This window comes from Papio anubis, chromosome 10 (assembly GCF_008728515.1).
Source record: "Papio anubis isolate 15944 chromosome 10, Panubis1.0, whole genome shotgun sequence".
Lineage (NCBI taxonomy): Eukaryota > Metazoa > Chordata > Mammalia > Primates > Cercopithecidae > Papio > Papio anubis.
Genome location: NC_044985.1, coordinates 73,494,291 through 73,520,020, shown reverse-complemented (window position 1 = coordinate 73,520,020; position 25,730 = coordinate 73,494,291). Strand labels below are relative to the sequence as shown.

The following is a 25,730-nucleotide window of genomic DNA, read 5'->3' as shown; positions in this document are numbered from 1 at the left end:
TTCTTGCAATAAAATATGAAGTTGTTTATTCCTCCAATCAACACACGAATTATCAATATTGCACAAAATTCAATTGATACAACAATAAGAACATCCAACACTGCTGCCTTTCCAAAAAGGAGTTTGGGAGGCCATTAATTATAAGTCACAATCTGTTTTCAGGGACGTCAAGTGTGACAAAATGCACATCTTAGAATTGGTTAACTAAGACACATATCTGAGACCTACACGACTCTTTTAAGTTTTATAGACAGATGCTCACTCATTATCTCCACCTGGCTATCCTCAAGGTATATGAAATCAACTACACTCACGCTGGAACTCATTATCTTCTTCCTTGGGTTTGATACTACACCTAACCTTCCTTTCTCATATAACACCAACATCCAATTGTTTCCAAAGGTAGATACTACAGATAGATAGAATTGATTCTTCCCTCTACTTTTTACTGCAATATTGCATAAGTCTTATAGGTCTATCTATTCTATCCTAGAAGTCTCTCTCCAATTTATGTCAAGTCCTTTCCCTCCCCTCAAACCCTAGTAGTTGAAGACAGTATCTTAAAGTAAGACAAAATTTATAGTAGAAAATACCAGTTAATCTTGTAAATAACAGAATATTAACCCTAGCAGTTAATTTTGTAAATAACATGATATCAATCCTCTGCCTAAAATAAATTCCAATGGCTCATAATGGTAAGGTACAAACTACGTGGTATGATATAAAAGGCCCTTCATAATCTAACACCTACACTACCATTTTCTAAGCTAAACCTCCTGCTTCTACTATGCCAAAATCCTCGCACTGAATTCTGCCATGTCATTCTTAGTACTCCATTTTATATGCTTTATTGACTTTTTAGCTATATAACTTTGTATTGCTTTTAGTGGTTACTCTAGAAAGTATAACATATATTCTTAAATTATCAGTCTACCTTGATTACCGTGAAATAAATTACATTTCACAATGTAACAACTTTATAATAGTGTACCTCATTTACTCTTACCTTTTGTAAAGTTTTTGTCATGCATTTTACTTTTCTGTGTGATAAACTCCACAATATACTGGTTTTGTTTTTGTGAAAATGTTTTTTTAAAATGAATTTTTAAAATACTCTGTCTTTCCATTTTTTCCACACATTTTCTAGTGCTTTTCTTTCCTTCTTGCAGATTCAGGCTGCCATGTAGAATCATTTTCCTTCAGCTTAAAAATCCTGTTAGTATTTCTTCTAGTGCATCATGGGAGATTCTCTGTGTTATTTGTATGAAATTGCCTTCACTTTGTACTCATTCTTTAAAGGGTATTTTTACTGGTTATAGAAGTCTAAATCAAATTTTGTTTTTTGTTTTGTTTTGTTTGAGACAGAGCCTTGTTCTATTACCCAGGCTGGAGTACAGTGGCATGGTCTCGGCTAATTGCAACCTCCTCCTCCTGGGTTCAAGCGATTCTCCTGCCTCAGCCTCCCGAGTAGCTGGGATTACAGGTATGTGCCACCATATCCAGCTAATTTTCATATTTTTAGTAGACACAGGGTTTCGCCATGTTGGCAAGGCTGGTCTTGAACTCCTGATCTCAGGTGATCCGCATGCCTCAGCCTCCCAAAGTGCTGGGATTACAGGCGTGAGGCACCACACCTGGCTGAAAAATTTAAATACTTAAAAGATGTCATTCCATTTTCTTTGGACTTCTATGTTTCTGATGGGAAGTCAGTTGTCATTATTTTTGTTGTTCCTCTGAATTCAATGTATTTTCTACTCTAGCTGCTTTTAGTATTTCATGAAAGCTGTAAATAGCACCACACTTTTATGAATCTCTAAAAAAGAAAAAACACTTTCAATTAAAGTATAATACACTGCCTTAACAACACTCCTGTCCAACACATTACTGGTTTTCAGTAATTCAATTATGATGTGGTTAGCTGTGGTTCTCTTTATTTTTATTCCACTTGGTTCTGTTCACTGTCTTTGGTATGCGGCTTTGTATCTTTTCAAAAATCTTGGCACATTCTCAGACATGTTCTTTTTTTAATCTTAATTTTGTTATTAGTTCTTTCGGTTGCTGTTGTTGAAGACAGGAGTCTCACTCTGTTGCCCAGGCTAGAGCGTATGGCACAATTTTGTCTCACTGCAACCTCTAATTCCTGGGTTCAAGAGATTCTCCTGCCTCAGCCACCTAAGTAGCCAGGATTACAGGCATGAGCCAAAACACAAAAAAATTGCGTAATTTTTGTATTTTTAGTAGAGACGGGGTTTAACCATTTTGGCCAGGCTGGTCTTAAACTCCTGACCTCAAGTGATCTGCCCACCTTGGCCTACCAAAGTGCTAGGATTACAGGTGTGAGCCACCGTGCCCGGCCCTCAGACTCTTTTTTTTTTTTTTTTCTTTTTTTCAGATTTTGTTCTGCCCCATTCTCTCTCTTGAGATTCCAGTCACATGTATGTTAGACCATTTAATGTTGCCCCACAGGTCTCTGATGTTCTTTTCCCATTCTACTTCTGTGCTTCTGTTTGTATATCATTTTTATTGACCTGACTCCAATAAGTCCATCCAATTAATTCTTCAGACATGGTACTTTTTTGTTCTAGAATTTTCATTTAGTTTTATAGTTTCCATTTCTCTGCTGAAATTTGCTACCTACTTACCAATTTTGACCATTGTTTCTTCTAAATTCTTTAACATAAGTTTTTTTTTAAGTTTTTGTCTGTTAATTCAAACATCTGGGTTATTGGTGAGTTTATTTACACTATTTTTTCTCTTGATTATGGATCCCATTTTCCTTTCCTCAAGTCTCTCAAAATTTTTATTTTTGCCAAACATTGTGTACAAAAGAACAATAGATACCAAAGAAGGAAATATTTTCTCCCAGAGAAAGTGCTTTGTTTCCTGCCAAGCAGGTAGAGTGAATAACATATCTCTTCAAAGATAAACTCTAGGAGTTTATCTGAGTTGAACCTTTTAGTTCCAGTTCAAATGTCTTTGGTTTCAAATGTCTTGAACATGGAATCAGGTCTCTCCTCTGGCTTTAAGATTCTTCTTTCTCTAGCTCAGTCCTAATTTTCTTCATCACTTTTTACTCAACAAAAGTCCTGCTGAGATTCAGTGTGAGGGTTGGACTAGCTCTGTTTGAGGATCCCATACTCTAATCTGTCATGTCAGCCCACAAGTGGATATTAAAAGTTCTGCAGGTTTCTCCTAGTACCATAAAAGATCCCTTATTTATAGAAGGCTTGCTCCTTTATCCACCTATGACTCAGTTAATGCTCCCACCGATGCAAATGGCCACCAGGCACTTCTTTTCTAGGGAGACGTAGTCTCTCCCGTGAGCTTTGTCCATTTAAACTTTTCTGTGACACAGTTCTTCAATGAGTTTAAAGACTACAAATTTTTAAAATTATGGTTTTTTCCCCTCATTGCTATGCAGATAGCAATGGTCTCTTGAAAATCTGTATCCATTATTTTTCTCTTGCCGAAAGGTTACACTCCATGTCTTATCTATCATCTTCAAACTCCTACCATCTTCCAACTCAAACGTCATCTTTTCTGAAAAACTTGCTAACCTTTCTTTAGGAAGTCAGTGGTTTCATTTTGTCATTATTCACTCACCTGTGTTCCCCACTAGTCAGTAAGTTCCTAGATGACAAATATAATGGCATGCACTGTAGCTCTAGACAGAAGGAAGACAGAAATCACGAGGGCAAAATATAAATGTATATATGAAAGTAAAAAGAGATATCTGTTGATTTTTAAATATATGTTATGTATCTAAGATCACATTATACCTAATCTGTATATTGATAAATTATTGCTTCAGCACCTAAAAATATCCTCTGAAAGTAAAATGAGAACTATTATTATTACTATTTTGAGATGGAGTTTCACTCTTGTTGCCCAGACTGGAGTGCAATGGCACAATCTCAGCTCACTGCAACCCCTGCCTTCCGTGATTCTCCTGCCTCAGTGGGATTACAGGCGCCTGCCCCCACGCCTGGCTAATTTTTTGTATTTTTAGTAGAGACAGGGTTTCACCATGTTGGCCAGGCTGGTCTTGAACTCCTGCCCTCAAGATCTGCCAGCCTTGGCCTCCCAAAGTGCTGGGATTACAGGCGTGAGCCACTGTGCCCAGCCAATTGAGAACTATTAATGAGAATTATATGTCTGAATAAAACATACTTATGGAAAATCTTTTCTGATTCTAAATGAACCCTGCCTCCAAAAGCAAAAAACAAAAAAACAACAAAAAAAACCCAACAACAACAACAACAAAAAGAAATGGACTTCCTTGAAAGTACCAAGTAATATTGGCCAACAATAGGAAGGAGGCCTCATTACACTATCATGTTTTACAAGAAAATCATTCAGCTCTCTAACTTTAGCACATCCTACAAACACCAGAATTAAACTGCAGTCTTGTAATATGCTCCCTGTTATATTTTTACATGACCCTATGGTACGCCATTTATTATAATGGCAGCTATTTATATTCCTAATGTAAAGGTATGGTTAGTTGAATATATCAGAAAGTTTTCTTAAAATATTTAAGGAATAAAAGTTCCATTCTTAAGATGAAAAGATATTTTAATACATGCACAATCACACAGTAGGAGTTTACAAAGAACATGATGTTCTGAAACTCTAGTAACAGCAGCAAAATGATCAGAGCCCTTTAAATACTACTTTTGATATATAAGAAATTTCTACGGCAGAGTACTGAGAGATGTTAAAAGAGTTTGACCAGGAAGGTAAACCAATTTGGAAAGCTTAATACTGATTATCTACGGTAAAGGGAATATAGGTGATGACAGAAGATGACAGGACTAAAGCTAATAATTTACTCCATGTTCTTGGTACAATAATTTAAAAGATAGACTTATTTCTCTTTTTAGTTTAAAAAAACGCTTTAAAATGGAAGTGAACAGAAGGTAAGGGCAACTTAGGGTGACATACTGTTAAACACATAAATCATTTTAAATGGCTGAATTAATCCATAAAACAAATATACACCTAGAAAAACCAGAGCTGGAATTTCTAGTAAACTAGTTTTAAACACTGTAAAATATGTTTTTTAGGCTGGGCGTGGTGGCTCATGCCTATAATCCCAGCACTTTGCAAGGCTGAGGAAGGCAGATTTCTTGAGGTCAGGAGTTCAAGACCAGCCTGGTCAACATGGCAAAACCCTGTCTCTACTAAAAAAAAATACAAAAATTTGCCAGGCATGGTGACACACACCTGTAATCCCAGCTACTTGGGAGGCCAAGGCACAAGAATTGTTTGAACCTGGGAGGTGGAGGCTGCACTGAGCCAAGATCACACCACTGCACTCTAGCCTGGGCGACAGAGTGAGACTCTGTCTCAAAATAATAATAATAATAAGCCCGGGCAACAGAGTGAGACTCTGTCTCAAAATAATAATAATAATAATAATAATGATAATAATAATAAAATGTTTTTTAAAGGGGTAACAAATTTTCCAATACCTAAATAAAATTTTGTTGTTAAGTTGTTCTTGTACCTACAATTATGCCACCCACAGGTATCATTATATCAGATGACATGAAGAGTAAATGCTAAGCAGGGATGTTCACCTCACAGGAGAAATTAGTCCAAGAACCCTACATGTACAGGTATAAATTAGGATGGTTGAACTGTAATTTTATCTTACGCAGAAAATATTTAAATGGAAGCTAAATGACAGCTGGTGAAATGTGAGTATGTGATTCAATCACTCAAAAACTATCAGCACTAAGTCAATATAAATATAAAAGGCTTTTGAAAGTGTCTGTAGATATATATAATATGTCCATCTAGGACAACTTAAAATTAAGACTTTGACTTTCTGCTGTTTTCCTAACCAATCAACTATAATTTGGTGAAAAAACTGAGTTATGAAAAGCAATTAGTAGTTTTGCAACTACTGATCTTCTAAGTATTTGTTCTTGTTTCTCGAGATAAAAGAAATATACTAAAGAAAGTAAAGTTCATTTGTTGACTACAGAAATTCCTTAATATGCATACCTGGTCTCACTTACTTAAGGTAGAAGACTGAGGTCAGCAGGAAAAGGAAAATCAACAGCAAAAGGGCAAAGATCAGATGGATTCCATATCTAAGGATTGTTATTTCATAGTTCCCATGGAGATGAATAAAGAAAAGCATGAGAAGTATGAGTGATGCAAAACCATTGGCCATCCAGATTAGACCAGTCACTACTAAGATAAAAACAAATTCTTTTAAGTTTTATAAGGCAACTAGATTACTTCAAAGTACTCTACTGGATAGCCACTCAAATATCTCCTAATGATTTCCTAATTTGAACGCGTAAGAACTGGGGTCAGAGTATTTCTAGAGAGGAGCCATATTTTAAAAATGCCTTTTCTCTGTCTTAACCTTTGATATATAGTAAAAGAATTATAATCTATTATTTTTAATTAAAACCTATATAATATTTGTATTATTCTACATCAAATAAAATAGCTGTTAGACTTGAGCTCATTTTCATTAACTGAATAAATGAGGAAAAAATGTGCGTTGTCTTAGGAGTTTCTATTAACTATTTCCTTTATGTGGAACAAAAATATCAATTCCTAATGGGCAAAAGTAATCAGTAATTAAGCTAAGGATTTACAAAATAAGAGAACAAGTGAGGGAATCTGGTACCAGTATTAAAATATAAGAAATTTATATTTTATACATGAAATGAACACAGAAGTCTTTTGAAAAAAAAATCCAATAATTTAACATTAAAACTGAAGGAAAAAAAACACAGAAAATATACAGCATGTACTTTGATAAGTTACAATGAGGGAACACAAAATTAAACATGAATTTACAACACAAATTGGAGAAGGATAAACAAAACCCACAAGTCCCTTTTCAGATCTAATAATTATTTTGAACATGACTCTAAAGAGGTGACAGCTTTAATAGTCTCTTAATCATCCCATTACCAGAAATTACTAAAAAAAGATTAAAGGAAATATGTGAAACTGAAGCCTAAAGAGATCTTTTTTACCCTTGTAAGTAAATAGTTTTTAGAGAAATTTAAAAACTTATCAGCTGAACGTAGTGGCTCACATCTATAATCTCAGCACGCTGGGAGGCCAAGGCAGGTGGATCACTTGGGCTCAGGAGTTCGAGACCAGCCTGGGCAACACAGCAAAACCCTGTCTCTACTAAAAATACAAAAATTAGCCAGCTGTGGTAGTAAGTACCTGTAGTCCCAGCTACTCAAGAGGCTGAGGTGGGAGGGTCACTTGAGCCTGGGAGGCAGAGACTACAGTGAACCAAGATGACGCCACTGCAGTCCAGCCTGTGTGACAGAGTGAGACCCTGTCTCAGGAAAAATAAAATAAAATAAAAAATAAAAACATATCAATTAAAATGTAATAATATTACATAAAAGTATATAAAACCCCAACTGCATTACAAGTGGAAACAATAATACATGTATTTGCTTCAAAGTAATATAGAAAGGGAAGAAATGGGTGAGAGTATTACATGAAAGAACTTTAGCAATGAGTTGATAAACTATTGAAACTGAGTGATAAGTACAGTAACTTCTTATGCATGTTTGAAGTTTTCCATAAATAAACATATTTAAAATTATCTAATCATATCTTGATGGTATGGTTTATTACCATTATTACCAAATCAATTATGTATTATATGTTTCAATAAAATATTAATCTTCTTCATATATGAAGATGACACTGGTGATTCAGCACTGGTAAAATAAATACTCTTAGTTTTTACAGAAGAGTAACTAGTCCATGGAAGTGTCCAGTCTCTCATACAGTTCCTTTTCAGAACAATGGTAAACATTTAAGAAATCGGTGGCTAGCATAAAGGATGAATGTTTACTTGGAAGTTAACTAGCCTTAATCAGGACCAAGCCCAAAGCAATACATTTGTATTCACGGAGTAACTTTTTCCTTTTTTAAAGAAACAATTAAGACAGAAAAGGTAAAGAATGTTTGTATACAAAGCTACTTTCTTACCTTGACCAAGATGTGAAGGTTTCTGAGAAAGTATGTGGCCACTGCCATCTAAAACATACTGGGTGCTAAAATTATCAGCAGCCGTTCTTGTTGTAATTAAAACCTGGGGGAAAAAAAATGTCTAATAAAACTAACACTTTAGATATTGCGATGGGTTCATTAATAAAGATTTGAAATGATTATTGCATAATATATTTACTCAATATTGTATTTTACCTAATAAACATTTGTGACCAGTTCTTTTGTAATATTCCTTAGAGTTACACCAATAAGCAACAGGTCAGCCTGTATTTTTTTACGTTGCAAATTACTGTTTTCAGTATTTCACTTTCATAAACACTTGTACACAAACAAGTATACCTGAAATGCCATTTGTTCTATGCATTATATGACTTATTGTCTATAAAAGCAAGTACTTCAACTGTATTAAGGGAACTTGTTTTTTAACAGACTATTTCCATAAATTTGTTGGTAAATGAATAGTTCTTCAGTAAAGTGATCATTCCCTCCCCCGTCTATATAATGTGTGAAACTGCACTTCTGTATTTCAAGTTTATGGTCCAAAAAAAATTAAATTATATATATATTTACAGATATTTTTTCTTAAAACTGAGCTTTAAAGTCATTAAGCATAGATTTCTTATTAATTAAAAAATCTTTAAAACATGTAAGCGTAAGTCAAGAAGACATTTCATTCAGTATGAAAATATATCCTCAGATGTTAGTCATAGAAATACAAATTTTAAAGTGTCTGCCCTCTTTTGAGCTAGCTTCATCCTCAGCTTTCTATTTACTTACCCCATGAGGTAGGTATGAAAGTACAACAATAGTAAAATATGCTACTGTTCGGGAAAAAAAACAAAAAAAACAGTGGGGAGTGGAGATGCTGGCAAGGAAAGCCTTGGCAAGAAGGTAGCCTCCTCACACGTCTGGTGAGCCAATGACGACCCAAAACTGGGAGTAATCGTTCTTGGCCATCTTTATATGAAGAGCTGAATATTCTAAAGTAAATCCATATAATTTAGACACCAGAATAATCCAACCCCATTGCTGGAATTCATCTGAATCCAGGTGGGTCTATATTTGATGGTTCTGTCACCCTGCCCTAACCAAGCAAATTTACTGTAGGGCCTACAGCTCTGTGGAACATGTTGGTACCATGCAGGGAATATCAGAGCAACAAAAAGAAACGGCTTCTCCAGCTCATAGTACCATCAGAGGACGTTAGATTCTCTCTGAAAATGAAGTCTATGAAACTCTTACTAGGGGCGCTATGTCAAGCTGCTATTACTGTGATACTATCCCCCCAAAAAAGCAGAACCTAAAACAGTTATGAGTTTCTGAGTACTCTTAAGGGATCTACTTCTTCCAAAATACATTCCATGGTTCAAAAGCAGTGTAATTTAGAGCACAGAAAGTACTCGAGATTTTCTTTTCTGGGCCTAATTATTCCATAATTATCCTTTTAAAGACAATTCTACATTTAACCAACTGCGTTTCCAAAATGCCAAGGTCAACTGAATTCTATTTCTCTTCTCCAAAGAACTAGTCACCTGACCTAAAGTTGGTGTCACTGAGCAAAGGCGGCCCTGGAACTCTGAGTTCCAGTACTAACCTTGCCAGTGGCTTCTAGATGGTCCTGAATAAATGATTACACAGATCATCTTTAAGGGAAGGGTGATGATAAGATGAAGATGATGCTAATACTTTATAAGGTTACATGGGATTTTGTTTTAACCACTTCAAAGTATCTTACAAGATATTAACTTGCTCATCCTTTAAACATATATACTCTAATCTAGGCAAAGAAACTGAAGTGCTAAAAAGCAAAATAAGACCTTAGTGCCCATAACGTAACATTTATGTTAGAAGTAAAAAAAAAAAAAAAAAAAAAAAAAAACCGCTATTTTCCAACATTAAAATTTTGTCAAATTACAATTTGTAGAATACTATGAAAATTTATTTAGATAGGAAATGCTTTGCGATTCATGGTTAAAGACAGTAAGCATAAAGCAAACACATAAGTGTATCTCATAAATTTATGAAATCCAGTGTGTTTGTTCCACAGAGGAAGGAAAGGGAATTGTATTTCGAGAGTTCGTTTCATCACATGACCCTGTGTCTGGAGCAGGAAACTTCTTTTTGGACCGGGCACAGGTTCAGAATTCATTAGCTGTGCAGGCCCTAGCATGTGAGCCTGCAGTAACTCCACTATCAGGAGCATCTCTAACAGTACACATTACTGGTGATTCTTACTAGAGACATTGAGGAATGGTGGCAGAGAGTGAATCTACCGGTGTCAAGAGAAGAAATAAAGAAAACCAGTATTTTAAATGGAAAAGTTTTACAAGTCCTTAGAGAACCTTGGAGGCTATATTAGTTATCAGTTATTAAAAACTGACTCTCTGGTCCAGTTTACTGAGTTTCAAGAAATTGCAGTATATCATTGCAAAATTAAAATTACATAAAAGCATTTAAACTTTATGTTTAATAAAAAAAGAGTTTTTCTTCAATGTTTACATAAAAAGTAAAGAAAAAACTTAGAATATATCCTGATAATTCTGGTAAAAATCCTCTTGACAAAAATTCATTTAAGATAATTATGATAAAGTCTTTTGAGTTTTTGGGGGGCTAATTTTTAGATGAAAACTGACATAAAAACGAGTTGAAAACTCAGGGTCTTTATGATTCAGGTGAAATACAGACTTTTGCCTGAATGGCTGAAATGTTTTCTGTGTGTGAGTATGCCTGCCTGCCTGTGCAAGTATTGTACACTAATTAAAGTACTCTGACTGCAGAACTTGTTCTCAGATACCCACTATGGGGAGCCTAACAACAGGGAGATCTTGGCCCTGGCTTTTCTCCTTTCAACAGAGTTCCATCACCTGTGAAGAAGCTGCATTTAGGAAGCAAAATATTATAACTGCTTCAAAACTTCCCAGACATATTTTGACTAAAGCTCTTCCATCACAGCTATAAAAAATATAGGAGACAGCCCTACACTGTGGAAAAGGAGTCAGGAGTCCTTGGCTTAGAACCATCATAATGACACTAGGGGCTTCCCCTGGCCCTTTTATAGCATGTGGGCCCACAAATAAGTGAGTCCCAACTTCCATCTTCAAAACAGAATGACTCAGCTTCTCATTCTGCTCCTCCAACCCCTGGAGACTTAACGTGATGTGATATAAAAACAAACCTACAGATCCTATATTATCTCATCACAAAATTATGTACAGTTGACCCTTCCACAAGTTTGAACTGTGCAGGTCCACTTAACACACAGATTTTCTGCCACCAGAGACAGCAAGACCAATCTCTCCTCCTCTACCCTTTCCTTAGCCTACTTAACATGAACACTTAATGAACAGCTGCCACTTAATGAATAGCAAACATATTTTCTCTTATAATTTTCTTAATAACATTATTTTCACCAGCTTACTTTATTGTAAGAATACAGTATATAATACATGTAACATACAAAATATGTTATCTTCCGGTCAACAGTAGGCCAGTCAACAGTTTTAAAGGAGTCAAAAGTTACATGTCAATTTTTGACTGCATGGCAAAGTGGTGGCAGAGGGGGAAGGGAGTGGTCTGCACCTCAACTGGGTGATGTTCAAGGGTCAACTGCATAATGAGTTTGACAAGGAGAGAGTAACATTCAGTACATTGTAATCATTTAAATGGTGGATGAATGAATCCATAAATATAAATGTTATGCAGAGGATGACATTTATTCTTCTGAGAGAAAAAAATGAACTAACACTACAGAATGAAGACATTTGGTGGGAATTAGAAGGAATTTACCTATGAATGGCTACTACATTTTAGAAGGGATTTCCCCAAAATGTAGAAAAGTATACATTGAACGCTGAGGGGAAATACTATTTGCAAAGGGGAATAAGCAAGTCTAATGATCTTATCCAGCTGCATCCTACTTTTCACATACAAGTCCAAGTAGAAATAACTTGCATGTGTATGTACACAATATTCAAGACATTATTTGAACCTCACTGGATAAATTAAAAAAAAAAAATTATCAGAAAACTTAATCTGACTTTGGCCTTTGGCCAGGTCTCCTATTCAAACACTCAGGATTTAGAATTAGGCTTCTGACTCCTACTTCAGAATCTGCTCTTTAAGAAAAAAAATACATTTCTGTATTTCTAAAACCAGCCTCCATGTAAAATCCAGTTCAAAAATGTTGTTAGTTTCTTAAACATTTCTTTGATAACATATATAAACTACCTCCTAAAAAGAAAAATATTTTATGGTTTTTATTATGTGACAGAAATAATATATACAAATAATCTTTATAAAAATTTTTATGAGACGGTCAAGACAGGATTTTTACTATTTCAACTCAGTTACTGTGCTTAGTAATCAGTACTAGTAATTAAACACTGAAGATGACAAATTTCTCAAAAGTATTGCTCTACAAACAATACATTTCAAGAAGTTATGCTTGCCTTTACAATTTTAAAGAAAACCATTACCAGTAAATGTGTCAGTTGCTGATATACTCATCACAGATCATGCAAGCAGTAATTCCATTTTAAAATACCAATAGTTTACTCTGTCAATATAAAAAGAATGCCTGCAGGGCACAATGGCTCATGCCTACCAGCAATTTGGGTGGCTGAGGTAGGAAGATCGCTTGAGGCCAGGATTTTGAGCCCAGTCTGAACAACAGAGTGAGACCCTGTCTCTATGAAAAATTTTTAAAATTAGAAAACAAAACAAAACAAAAATAATGCTTTACTCCTTTGGACTGTTTAAGGTTGGAAGTTATTTTATAATTGACAAATTAGGAAAACTGATCATTCAAGTATATAAAGAACATAGAATTAGATGTATTTCAGATTTCTCCAGTCAATTCTGCTGAAAGTCTAAGTTAATTTTTCTTCTTAATAACATTTTAAAATAAACAGAAAGTAATGTCAACAACTAGAGTTATAGGTGATGGCTGTTTAATAGTGTGCCCAATTACGTATCAATCTACTGAGCCTAGGATGGTTTACAACCCTGTGACTTTAAAATTATATGCATCAATTAGTTTGGTAGATAAAATAACCAAATTACTAATTTTTATTGCATTCACTATAATTTTCATCTAAAAAGTTTCAAAATAAGCCAGTCTTGAAAATATATTTTTTCTATATGTGAAACTTCAGTTCTTTGAGTGCTAAGGAATATTCATTAAGTTTAAAAAATGAACTCCTTTCTCCCAAAAAGCACCCATTAACTCTTACTTAAAATATTTATTTTTAAATGTAACTGACTTCAACGAACATCCTGTTTTTCTCAAATACTATTCACAGTCCTCCCATATAAGTTTCAACTCACCTACTCCTAACAACTTATCTATTGAACTTAGCAATGCAGGCCTGGGTATATTTGTAAATAATTTAATATTTAATATGGAGGTATTTTTAAACTTTATAAATACATTTCTAATCATGCTAGTAAAGAGGTAATATAACCTACCGTGGAAAACTCACTACTGAAAGGCATGAAATTAGGACTGAATTCTGGGCTTTGCCTTGAACACACTATGTATCCCTGAATAGGTTACAAATTTCATATTTCACTGTGTACAATTCCTCTGAAATCAACTACCTAGCGCAGCACCCTGTGTGCAGTACACAATGAACATTACTTGAGTATGAGAGACAGTATTTTGAAGTTGAGGTAAGAAGACTTGGCATTTGGCTTCAAAAGACCTCAGTTTCCTCATCAGTACTATGAAGAGACTGAAGCACAGAAGACCTACATTTGTAGGCTGGCTAATCCATGAAGCTCATTTTGAGATGTAGATTAGTGAGCGGGCAGTTTATTGGTGGGTTCTCTGGAATGATCGCCAGTGGGCACAGGGCAATGTTGTCCTGAACCGGGACCTTTATAACCCCTCAACCAGTCACTGGATTCATTGGATGCAGGTTGCCCTGCATGACTTGGGTAAGGCAGCTCTCTTCAGCTGCAATAAGGGCAAGCTCCAGATGGAGACTCAGTGGTGAGTCACCAACACTCTTGGCAGCTGGGGGCTGACTGCTCAGTCCAGAAGTGGGGGATCTAGATAGTGTACTAGGGTCCCCTACTACTATAAAAGTTCCTTCCAGCTAGCTCTGTATTTCCTTTAGTTTTCAGGTACAATCAAACCTAAATCATCATCAAAAACTCTGTGCCAAAATAATACATACCGTAAGATTTCATTTATATCAAGTTCAAGAATATAAAGAACTAAGCTGTGCTGACAGAGGTCTGAACAGCAGTTACCTCTGAGGAGTACTGACTGGGAGTGGGTATGAGGGAACCTTCTGGGGTTCTGATAACGGTCTAAATCTTGATCAGGAGTATACATATGTAAAAATTCATTGTGTTGTTAGTGTAGGTGTGTGTGTAAATCATACACACACACATCTATATGTGGTTCTCCCAAAGACTTGTAAGAAAGGAAACTCCATAAAATACTGTTAATATTTTCTAATATAAATGCTTGGCATTGCAAACATTTTTAAAAAAAACTTTATAGTTTTCCACTATTGTGATACTTTGACAATTCTTTTGTAATTCTGATGAGCAAAATTATTTTATTTATACTCAAGGCCACTTGAGTGCCTCAAAATAAAACAAAGACAAAATGATAAACTTGCCTATCAAGTGAGTTTAAGTAATCAAATAAGGAAACAAGATAGAAAGTCACCAATGGACAAAAACATACAAAACTGCCATCTAAACTCAGAACTACAGTGAAGATTTGAATAAATCATACGGCTCATGTAAAACCTATTTCTAAAAACCAAGTATAGTGCTGCCACCTAGCAGGCAAAGCTAATTATGACCAATTTCAGCTCTGAAGGGTTACATATATCTTGCAGAAAATACAGAAATGCCAAATTATCTTTTTTGACAATAATCTACCAAATAAAGCGTAAAGCCTATCTGTCAAGTCTGAACAACAGTTAAAAAAAAATCAAATACTTATGCTCTAAAACAAAAAAAAATATGACTTCTAAAGTAGTCACTGACAGCTAAAGCATACGAGCAGGTTCAGAGGTTCCCTGGTGCAAACCTCATGCAATTTTAAAAACAAACTCTTCGTACAAGATCCAGAGTTGTGGATTCCCATTTACAGTCTCGGGGAGAAAAATGAATAATGTCCAGTTGAACCCTCTAGTCACTCTTCCCCAAAATCTATTTGGAGGCTCTGTGAACTCTAAATAAAGCGAGTGCTGAGGAAAATAGAGAAATACGTAGTGTGCTAGATTTTGGACAGCGGTTTTAAGAGTACACGTAACAATTTCCCTTTAATGATGTCTAAACATCTGGATTCTAATAAGCAAGGGCCCCTAGTCCTCTATGCTCCAACAGCAAAATCTCCCACTTAAACTTCATCTCCTTTGCAATTTTTCTGGCCTACTTAAGACATGATGTTACACAGCCAGAAAAGCCCAAAAGTAAAAAAACTGAACACAGATGTTCACCAATTTAACAACAGTGCTACTTAGGATTTTTTGACTTTACAGTGGCGCAGAAGTGATATGCATTCAGTAGAAAGCAGTGGACACGCTAGCAATGCTGAGGCAGTGAGCCACAGCTCCCAGTCAACCATGTGAAGATGAGGATAAACAACAGATCCTCTCCAGTGTCCTATGTTGCCAGATAATTTTGCCCAGCTGTAGGCCAATGTAAGTGTTCTGAGCATGTTTAAAGTAGGTAAGGCTAAGCTGTGATGCTCAGCAAGTTAAGCATACTAAATGCATTTTCGATTTACAATATTTTCAACTTACAAAGGTTTAATCAGGAATGTAATCCCCTCATAAGTCAAGCAGCATCTGTACTGAGCTGGAATCATAGCCACAAAAAATGGAGAAAACCTACACTACCTTATGCCAGCACTTCAAAAACAGAAGGGCTGAGGGAAGACCACAATGAACCTAGAGAATATATCATTACTCCTGGGAAGACTGGACTACTGAACAGATGTCCAAAGACCAGAAGGAGAGACAGCAACAATAGCTCGTGTCTGTGTCACTTTTCCAGAACAACAGGTATGAAGTCCTATCATTTTACTGTACTGGAACATTCTTGCCTAAATAGGGTCTGCCAGCCTAAGCACAAATGAAGGATTTTTACACGGCTACTGGGCAAATTTCAATAGCTCAAGAGACCCTCACAATCACTCTGTCACCTGGCACATAGATATGTTACATAATAAGAGCCCAACATCCATAGGGTAATAGTACAGTACAAAAAAAGCAGTAGAGAGTCATGTAATCAAACACAACTGAGATAACAGAAATGAAGAGATCAAGATTCCAGATGGGTTTTGCCACAAACTAGTTATAAGATCGGGGCAGAGGCGGTGTAGTATAATTTGTACTATGCAATTGAGTGTGTCAAGCACTGAACTCAGGAGAACAGAGACACTGAGCACCTAACCCAGTCAGAAGGTTAAAGTTCTTAGATCCAATCTGCCCTTAACTAGGTAGGGTTTAGACCAAGTCAGTTCACATCTCTAGGGCATAATCTCACTAACTGAGATTAGAGTGGTATTTCCAAAGTGTAGTCCACAGAACAAGCAAACAAAAATGATATGCTTTCTCAATAAAAGAATTTCATGGTCAAGCAGGTATAGGAAAAAGTACCTATATAAACCAACCTTAGAAATTTACAATGTGCTTGAACATAGTAAAGGCTCTGAGAAGTGCTATAGTTAAATATCCGTTTAATTTTCTTAATACAATTTACAATTTTTAAATGCAAAACACACTTTGCTGCTCCTCAAAAAATTAAACACAGAATTATGATATGACATAGCAAGTCTACTTCAGGGTATATACCCCAAAGAAGTAAAAGCAGGGACTCAAACAGATACTTGTACACCAATGTTCACAGAAACATTATTCACAATAGCCCAAAGGTGGGTGAAAGTAACCCGGGTGTCCACCGATGGAAGATCAGATAAACAAAATGTGGTATATACACACGATGGAATATTATTCAGCCTTAAAAAGGAAGGAAATTTTGACGCATGTTACAACACGGATGAACCCTGAAGACACTATAAGAGAAATAGGCCAGATACAAAAGAACAAATATTTTGAGTCCACTTAATTGTGATACCTAGCATAGTCTAATTTATAGAGACAGAAAGTCGAACAGTGAGTATTAGCGGACGGGGAAAAGGGCATCATTGTTTAATGGGTACAGAGTTTGAAATAATGAAAACGCTGGGGAGATGAATAATGGTGATAGATACATGACAATGTGACCATAGCTAATGCCACTGCCACTGAATTGTACACTTAAAAATAGTTAAAATGATAAATTTTATGTTATGTATATACATATATTTTTTGAGACAGAATCTCGCTCTGTCTTGCTCAGGCTGGAGTGCAGTGGCACGATCTCGGGTCACTGCAGCCTCTGTCTCCCGGGTTCAAGCAATTCTCCTGCCTCAGCCGGGACTACTACTACAGATGTGAGCCACCACACCCAGCTAATTTTGTATTTTTAGTAGAGATGGGGTTTCACCATGTGGGCCAGGCTAGTCTCAAACTCCTGACGTCAGGTGATCCACCTGCCTCGGCCTCACAAAGTGATGGGATTACAGGCATGAGCCACCTTGCCCGGCTTATGTTATGTATATTTTACCATAATAAAAATAATTAAAACCATACTTCACCAAATACCGGGTTAGTTTTAACTGTAATATTCAGTGAATATGAAATCACTAAAATAACCAATATAATTACCTTACCTCAGCTACACAACAAATTGATCCCAAGGCTTCTCCACGAAAACCGTAAGTTGTCAAATTTTCAAGATCTTCATGACTATTTATTTTTGAGGTGTAGTACTTCATTGCCATTACAGGTGCATCAACAGCCTTGATACCCTCCCCGTTATCTCGCACCTCAATTTTATCAAATCCATAGTTCTCCTAAAAAATGTCAAAAAACACTTTCAGTATGTAAAAGTATTAAACTGTTAACACACTGAGAAAGAAACACAAGTGAAAGAATTTTGACATTTATTTACTTTTATGAAAGCATAGCACTATGGATATAAAACATTAAATTCTTTAGCTCTACTAATTTCTAGTTATTGTGCAATGGGCAACTCCCTTGTTTTCTCTGGACACAGATTCAACTGTTGAATAAGGAGGTTAGGCTGATTTTTAAGGTTTCTTTTCACTGTTTCATTATCATGGGTATTTACAGTATACAATAATTTATGTTTACACTTGACTGAAAAAATTCTTCTGAACTACATACACCTTTTGTATCTATGGCCCCCAAACAAACCAAAACAGAACAGAATTCCATCAGCAACAAAGTAACACATGTTCTCGTCAGGAAGAACCTAGCAAGTATCATTATTCAACCTGATTTTTATTTATTTATTTTTTTGTTTACTTATTTTGCTTTTCTATGGCAGGAATCAACCTGATTTTTAATACTTTCTCCCTTACTGTACACATAAAAATCTTTATGTTTACTACATTATAACTTTTTAAATCTTTTTCTGCAAACAGCCATCTAACAGGAAACTGCTGAGAAAACACATCTAATTTGGCAACTACAGTGAGTTTTAATCGAAAAAAAATCAAGACTTTTTTTAAGATACTTTGTCACTCAGGCGACATACAGTACAGTGGCATGCGCATACCTCACTGCAGCTTTGAATGCCTGGGCTCAAGTGACCCTCACACCTCAGCCTCTTGAGGTGCTGGGACTACAGGCGCATGCCAGGGCCTAGCTACTTTTATTTTTATTTTTTGTACAGGTGGGGTCTCACTTTGTTGTCCAGGCTGATATCAAAGTCCTGGCTCCAAGCAATCCTCCTGCCTCAGCTTCCCAAAGTGCTGGAATTACAGGTGTGAGCCATCATACCAGACAACGAAAATTTTTTCAAAATCTCAATTCATTGCTTAGTTTTATATTCTAATACTAAAAATATGCAAATATAACAAAAACAAAATTTAAATTCCCATAGTGATCATACTTTCTATGAACACCATATTCTAAATTTGGTAGCCAACTTCCATAATAAATAAGCCTGACTTTACTCCACAAAGTCTTACGTGTATGACCATAGATGCAAGTTATAAAGGGGGAAAAAAACTTTCTATAATTATACTGACTCTGGTATTTAAAATAATATCACATCTTTTTAATAACCTAAAATGATATAATACTGTATATGTCAGCAATTTTTAGATAAATTAGATATACAAAACATAGGAGGGAGATGCGTAACATTTTGTTCCTCACACCTCTCTCAATCTAAAATTAAGTTTGGCTGAGTGCAGTGGCTCATGCAAGTAACTGCAGCACTTTGGGAGGCCGAGGCAGGCAGATCATTTGAGGTCAGGAGTTCAAGACCAGCCTGGTCAACATGGTGAAACCTTAGTCTCTACTAAAAATACAAAAAATTAGCTGGGCGTGGTGGCACACACCTGTAATCCCAGCTACTTGGGAGGCTGAGGCAGGAGAATCGCTTGAGACCGGGAGACAGAGGTTGCAGTGAGCTGAGATCACACCACTGCACTTCAGCCTGGGCAACAGAGTGAGACTATCTCAAAATAAATAAACAAATGAATAAAGTTAAGTTTACATTCTGGGAACAGTCTTTCTTCTTCATTTTAAAGAAAAACTGGGCCAAGTATGGTGACTCACGCCTGTACTCCAGCAATTTAGGAGGCTGAGATGGGCAGATCACTTGAGGTCAGCAGTTTGAGACCAGCCTGGGCAACATGGTCTCGAAACCCCATAATAAGAAGACAAAGATTTGTTTAAATGTTTAAAATTGTATCATCATGTTTAATTAATTAAGAAAACATATCTAGTCAGGATAGCTATTATAGCATAAAACCATAATGAAACAGGTCTTATTATGTAGAGCCACACATTTAAGGTGTGTATCTTAAAATTTTACAATGCAAATACTGGTAAATGTCAAGAGACTAAAATTTACAGGCAGATTAAAATATTTAACTTAGTTTATACAGGACTTCTGTTGGCTTTGTAACACTATTTTAAAAACCAGTTTTTCTTTCAGAAATGTTTAAGAAAAGGACGTTTGCCTGCCAAAGATTCTTAAGTGAAATCTGTCAAATAAAACTGTTTAATCCTGTTTAATTATTATCAATTATACTCTAATCAGACTGAACTGACTACACGAAATGCCTAAGAAAAACAAACTGTCTTTCTTTGGGTTTAATATACTTTTTTTCTTGTTTATAAAGCTTAGAGTGTATTAAAAACAGAATATAGGTTTGATAGAGTAGAATGGTTCTCAAAGTGTGTTCCATAACCCACCAGCATCAGCATCAATTAGAAATTTACTAGAAATGCAAATTCTCAGGTCCCATCTAGACTATGAAGTTCTGTGAGTAAGGCCCAGTAACAGTTTTAACAAACATCCTAAGTTATTCTGATGTACCCAAACATCATGAGAACCACTGGCACAGATAGAAGATCAAGAACGGGTTTTAGAGTCAGAAAGACCTGGATTCCAGTCTTAGCTCCACTACTTACTAATTATGAGACTTTGGGAAACTTCTCAGAACATTACCTGTAAAATGGGTATAGTATGGCTGGGCGCGGGTGGCTCATGCCTGTAATCCCAACACTTTGGGAGGCCAAGGTGGGCAGATCACCTGAGGTCAGGAGTTCGAGACCAACCTGGCCGACATGGTGAAACCCCATCTCTACTAAAAATACAAAAATTAGCCAGGCATGGTAGCAGGCGCCTGTAATCCCAGCTACTTGGGAGGCTGGGGCAGGAGAATTGCTTGAACTGGGGAGGGGGCTTGTAGTAAGCTGAGATCGCACCACTGCACTCCAGCCTGGGCGAAAGAGCGAGACCCAGTTAAAATAAATAAATAAATAAATAAATAAATAAATAAATAAATAAAATGGGTATAGTAGTTAGGTCACAATGTTTTATAAGAAGTGATTTATAAGAAAGGATTTTATTTTCACACAAATATACATACAAATAGTATGTCCATCTCATAGAATCTTATCTGGTAGATAAGAAAAGGTTAGGTCCCTTTCCTACAAATATATTTCTTTCTTTTTTTTTTTTTTTTTTGAGACGGAGTCTCGCTCTGTCGCCCAGGCTGGAGTGCAGTGGCGTAATCTCGGCTCACTGCAAGCTCCGCCTCCCGGGTTTTTAGGCCATTCTCCTGCCTCAGCCTCCCGGGTAGTTGGGACTACAGGCGCCCGCCACCTCGCCCGGCTAGTTTTTTGTATTTTTTAGTAGAGACGGGGTTTCACCGGGTTAGCCAGGATGGTCTCGATCTCCTGACCTCATGATCTGCCCGTCTCGGCCTCCCAAAGTGCTGGGATTACAGGCTTGAGCCACCGCACCCGGCCCTACAAATATATTTCTATCAGCATTGTTTCTAGTTCTATACCACCAGAAACAGCATAAATATCTGATAATTAGGAGATTTTAAAAAATGTATTCTTATATTCAATCAGATTTATTTACCTTCCTAGTATGTACTAGGTACTAGCCAGGTATAGAGGACACAAAAATGAATAAAATAGACCATATATCTATGTGTTAGCAATTTAGAACAGGGGAACTAGTCATGGAAACTAATTGCAATAAATCATAATGAGTGATATAGGCCATATTTACTCAAATGATTTAATATACAGAACTTATATTTTAAAATGTGAAAAAAGTAACAAGAGAAATGGTTTGAAATTAGATTAGATGGAAAAAATAAAATGCAAAAGGAAATATTTAAAACAAAGAAACATGAATAACCAATATTTGTAGAAAATACAAAGAAACAACATGTTTTTTGTCTCAAAAACATGTCTCAAAAAAACAAAGAACATGTTTTCTTTTATATTTCCTTTAGCGTTACTATAATGTTAATTTAAATTAAAATTTATTTTTAAGGATTTACTCTTAAGACAAAGGGTCCAATGTCCTAAGAATAATTTACTGGTGTAAAGAAATAAAATAAAGGTAACAGTTTAAAGAGGAAACATCTGTCCAGCCCCTTTTCTTTGTCTTAAAGGTATCTGGGTTCTCAAGGATACTCACCAGTTTAACATCTATGCTTGTGGCACCAGCATCCAAGGAGTTTTCAATAAGCTCTTTTACAACACTGACAACCGAAGTGATGATCTGAGAACTTGAAAGGAGTCGAACTGTTGCCGCAGGCAACTGTTTCATTTTTGCTTTTAACAAAACAGCTAGAAGACAAAAATGCAACTTGTAAGAATTGTTAAACATTCCTGACCAACAGGACAGATGGCAATAATAATGACAGATGATAATAGATCATCTTCACTGACACTTACTGTATGCTAGGCTCAACTGTTAGCACATACAATATTAAGTGTTCTTCCTTCTTTTTTTTTTTTTTTTGAGATGGAATCTCACTGTCACCCAGGCTTGAGTGCAGTGCCATGATCTTGACTCACTGCAACCTCTGCCTCCCAGGTTCAGGCACCCCTGCCTCAGCCTCCAGAGTAGCTGGGATTACAGGTGCCCACCACAACACCTGGCTAGTTTTTATATTTTTAGTAGAGACGGGGTTTTGCCATGTTGGCCAGGCTGGTCTCAAACTCCTAACCTCAAGTGATCCACCTGCCTTGGCCTCCCAAAATATCGGGATTACAGGCATGAGCCACTGCGCCCAGCCATAAGTCTTCTTAGTATTACCCTTTGAAAACAGGTGCCATTATCACCTCAATTTTATAAAACTACTAAGGCACAAAGAAATTAGAAAACTTGTCCAAGGTCATCCAGTTATTAAGGGAGGCAGAGCTAAGGCAAGTCCTTCAACATTTTCTCTATTGATATGTAATATATGAATACATATAAATGCCTACAAATAAAAATGACCAAAAATGGGTTCAAAAAATCCACAATATTCTGCCACAAGCACCTAAAAAAAAAGTCCACAGTAACATTAGAGGAAGAAATTGTTTTTTTTCTAATTTCTTCCAGGACTTTCGTGTGACTAATTATTATCATCAATTCTGACTTTTCTTGCAAACTCGAACCCTGTATTTCCAACTGCCTGCTGAAATAATCACTAGCTCAAACTCCAGGAATAATTAACCAATCCCTACCCTAAACCCATGACTTTCCTATAGGAATAATCCATTCACCCTGACTCAAATCGAATCAACTCGTAAATCCTCTCAATTCTTTTCTCAGTATTTCTCACATTTAGTTCCCAATATAATTTCCTAATTAGCCTCAATGACTCTTCACCTTTGGTCACCCAGTCTATACTGCCGTTAACTAAAATGATGATTACAATAAGAACAGCAACTACTACATTAAATATATAGTATGCTAAACATTGTGCTAAACACTTTACATATGGGATTGCATTTAAACCTCTAAACCATAAAAAGTAGGTACTATGTATAAAAATTAGACTTATTATTATGGCCGTTTAAGAGGCTGAAAGCTGAGTAAGTAACTGGGCCCAAGAACTTCTCATTTGAGATTTTTATTTCAAATCTATTTCCTTAAATGTCTGTGCCAACTATATCTTGGTCCAAACTCATTACAGTGGATCACTGAAAGCTCACAAATATTGGAATCAAGACATGCATGTTCTAAAAAGATTTCTTAAAAACAAATGCTATGGTAATAACTGAATAATGAGAACAATTGTGCTATAATGAGTGTAATGTTGGCTGAGAATGACCAAGCGATAATACAACTTTGGGAAGTGGATGACAATCAGTTATGTGCCTTACCAACAGTCTCATTTAAACATCATTAGTCATCCATACATTCTGATGAGTTATAATGTCTTTTTCAATCACTGAGCTCCTTTAGAGTTAGGATTACTGTTAATCTGAACTAGTCTCATACCAGACATGTCAGATAACTATCCTCTATATTATTCTGCCTACATTATTTTAACCATGTGGCTCCTCAAAGCCAATATAAAGCTCAAATCTCTAAGCTGGCATTTGAGGTCCTTTATAGATCCAACCTGCAGATCCAAAATCTGTTGGTAACTGGAAATCCTTTGTTCAAACAAACAAAAAATCCAAAAATGTCCTATGGAAATTCCATCTGTAAAGCATGCAGGGAGGGGGGTGCTTTTTGCATCTTATTGCCTAATTACAGAAAACATTACAGGAATAAAAGCACAAGCTTGACAACATGCAACATACAATTCCTCTATAGAATCAAGATTTTATTGGACCAAAAAAATGTCCTATTTGGATACATTAGATTACATAAAATATATTAAAACTAACCTTTAAAAAAATCTGTTTAATGTGACTACTAGAAAATTTAAAATGACATATGTGGCTTATAGTTCCATTGAACGGTGCTGGATAGAGCAGTAGTTAAAATGGCAGGCTCTGAAATCACACTACTTTGGTTTTATCCCAGCTCTTACACTAACAGGTATATCACACTGAGGAAATTAAACTCTCTAAAATGCAATCACCTAATCTACAAAATGGATCTAATAATGATATAATATGATTGTGGTGAGAAGTAAATAAGGTAGTATATATAAATAATGTATTACAGTGTTTGGCAAATAAATGCTAAAAACATCCCAGGGTACTGGGACTAAATTGAGCTCCTCTAAACCCCTAAATGAACAATCCCCCCACCTCTAACCCCTACCCCAAAGGGGCTCACACATTAGGCTTGGGTTCAAGAAGTCTTCGACCTTACCTAGGAAATCCCAAGGATCTAAGAAAAACACTGATCAACAAAACTTTAGGGTATAAACCTAGACTGACTCCTTCTGAGCAGTCTTAATCTCATCATCTTTGTCTCATTCCCTGCAATACCTCATCTACTACAATGACAAATCCAAAATCTTTTTTTTTTTCAAATCTCTATAATTTCATGCCAATATTCCTCATCCTTCTAGTTTACTAAGATCATGGCAATTCATAGCATGAATTCTATCACACTTTACCCCATCCTATTGTGTCCTCTGGTCTTAAGATGTCTGCATCTCTTTTCATACTCTTCTTCCATGTCATGTCATCTTTCTTCTCTCCTAATTGCTACAGTTTGAATATTTGTGTCTCTCCCAAATTCATAAGCATATGATATCTGTATTATCTCCATTTTATAGATTAGCTGATTGAGTTTTTGAAAGTTTAACTTTCTCAGTATTATATAGCTGTTAGTAAGAGCTAGGATAAAACCAAAGTAGTGTGATTTCAGAGCCAGCCATTTTAACCAGTACTCTATCCAGCACTGTTCAACAAAACTATAACCCATATATATCATTTAAAATTTTCTAGTAGTCACATTAAAAAAGGTAAAAAAAAAATGAAAAAGTGAAGTTTAATTATGTATTTAGATAATCTAATATATTCAAAATATCAAATATCACTTTATCCTACCATCAATGTAAATCAATGTAAAATATTATTAACTGTAAAGATTAAATTGTATAATTAAACCTACTATACCCCTGTCCTGAATTGCCAAACTTTTTTTTTTTCTGCTGTACAACTTTTGAATGTAGGATGCCAGGCAGAACAATCAAATGCTTCACTCATGGCAAGCCCTTCACTTCATGAATATTAATGAAGGACCACTAAATATAATTTACCAGCATCTTTCCTATGCTAACGCAAACGTTAGAAAAAATATCCTCCTTCTCTTTACATACATAATTTCAACTGGCTTCCATATTATCCTCCAGCTCACCTGTATCTCACACTTTTTTCTGAACTTTAGGGCCTTACTTC

The 25,730-nt window shown here is 35.8% G+C and overlaps 1 protein-coding gene across 15 annotated transcripts in view; it reads right to left on the bottom strand.

The window, feature by feature from the left end:
• Positions 1 to 25,730, bottom strand: part of PMS1 (PMS1 homolog 1, mismatch repair system component) — a 91,116-nt gene that overhangs the window by 62,287 nt on the left and 3,099 nt on the right. For 14 of the 15 annotated variants that reach the window (XR_635605.4, XR_002516197.2, XM_003907726.4 and 11 more), the window contains 3 exons: positions 22,069 to 22,220; positions 17,756 to 17,938; positions 7,993 to 8,095 (listed from right to left, as the gene is read on the bottom strand). Coding sequence is in view for 12 of the 15 variants with exons in the window: in XM_003907726.4 (XP_003907775.3) it covers positions 7,993 to 8,095; positions 17,756 to 17,938; positions 22,069 to 22,200 (418 nt within the window). In the remaining 3 variants the exon portion in view is untranslated. The remainder of the gene's footprint in view (positions 1 to 7,992; positions 8,096 to 17,755; positions 17,939 to 22,068; positions 22,221 to 25,730) is intronic. The other variant, XM_009182604.3, reaches the window with a different exon arrangement.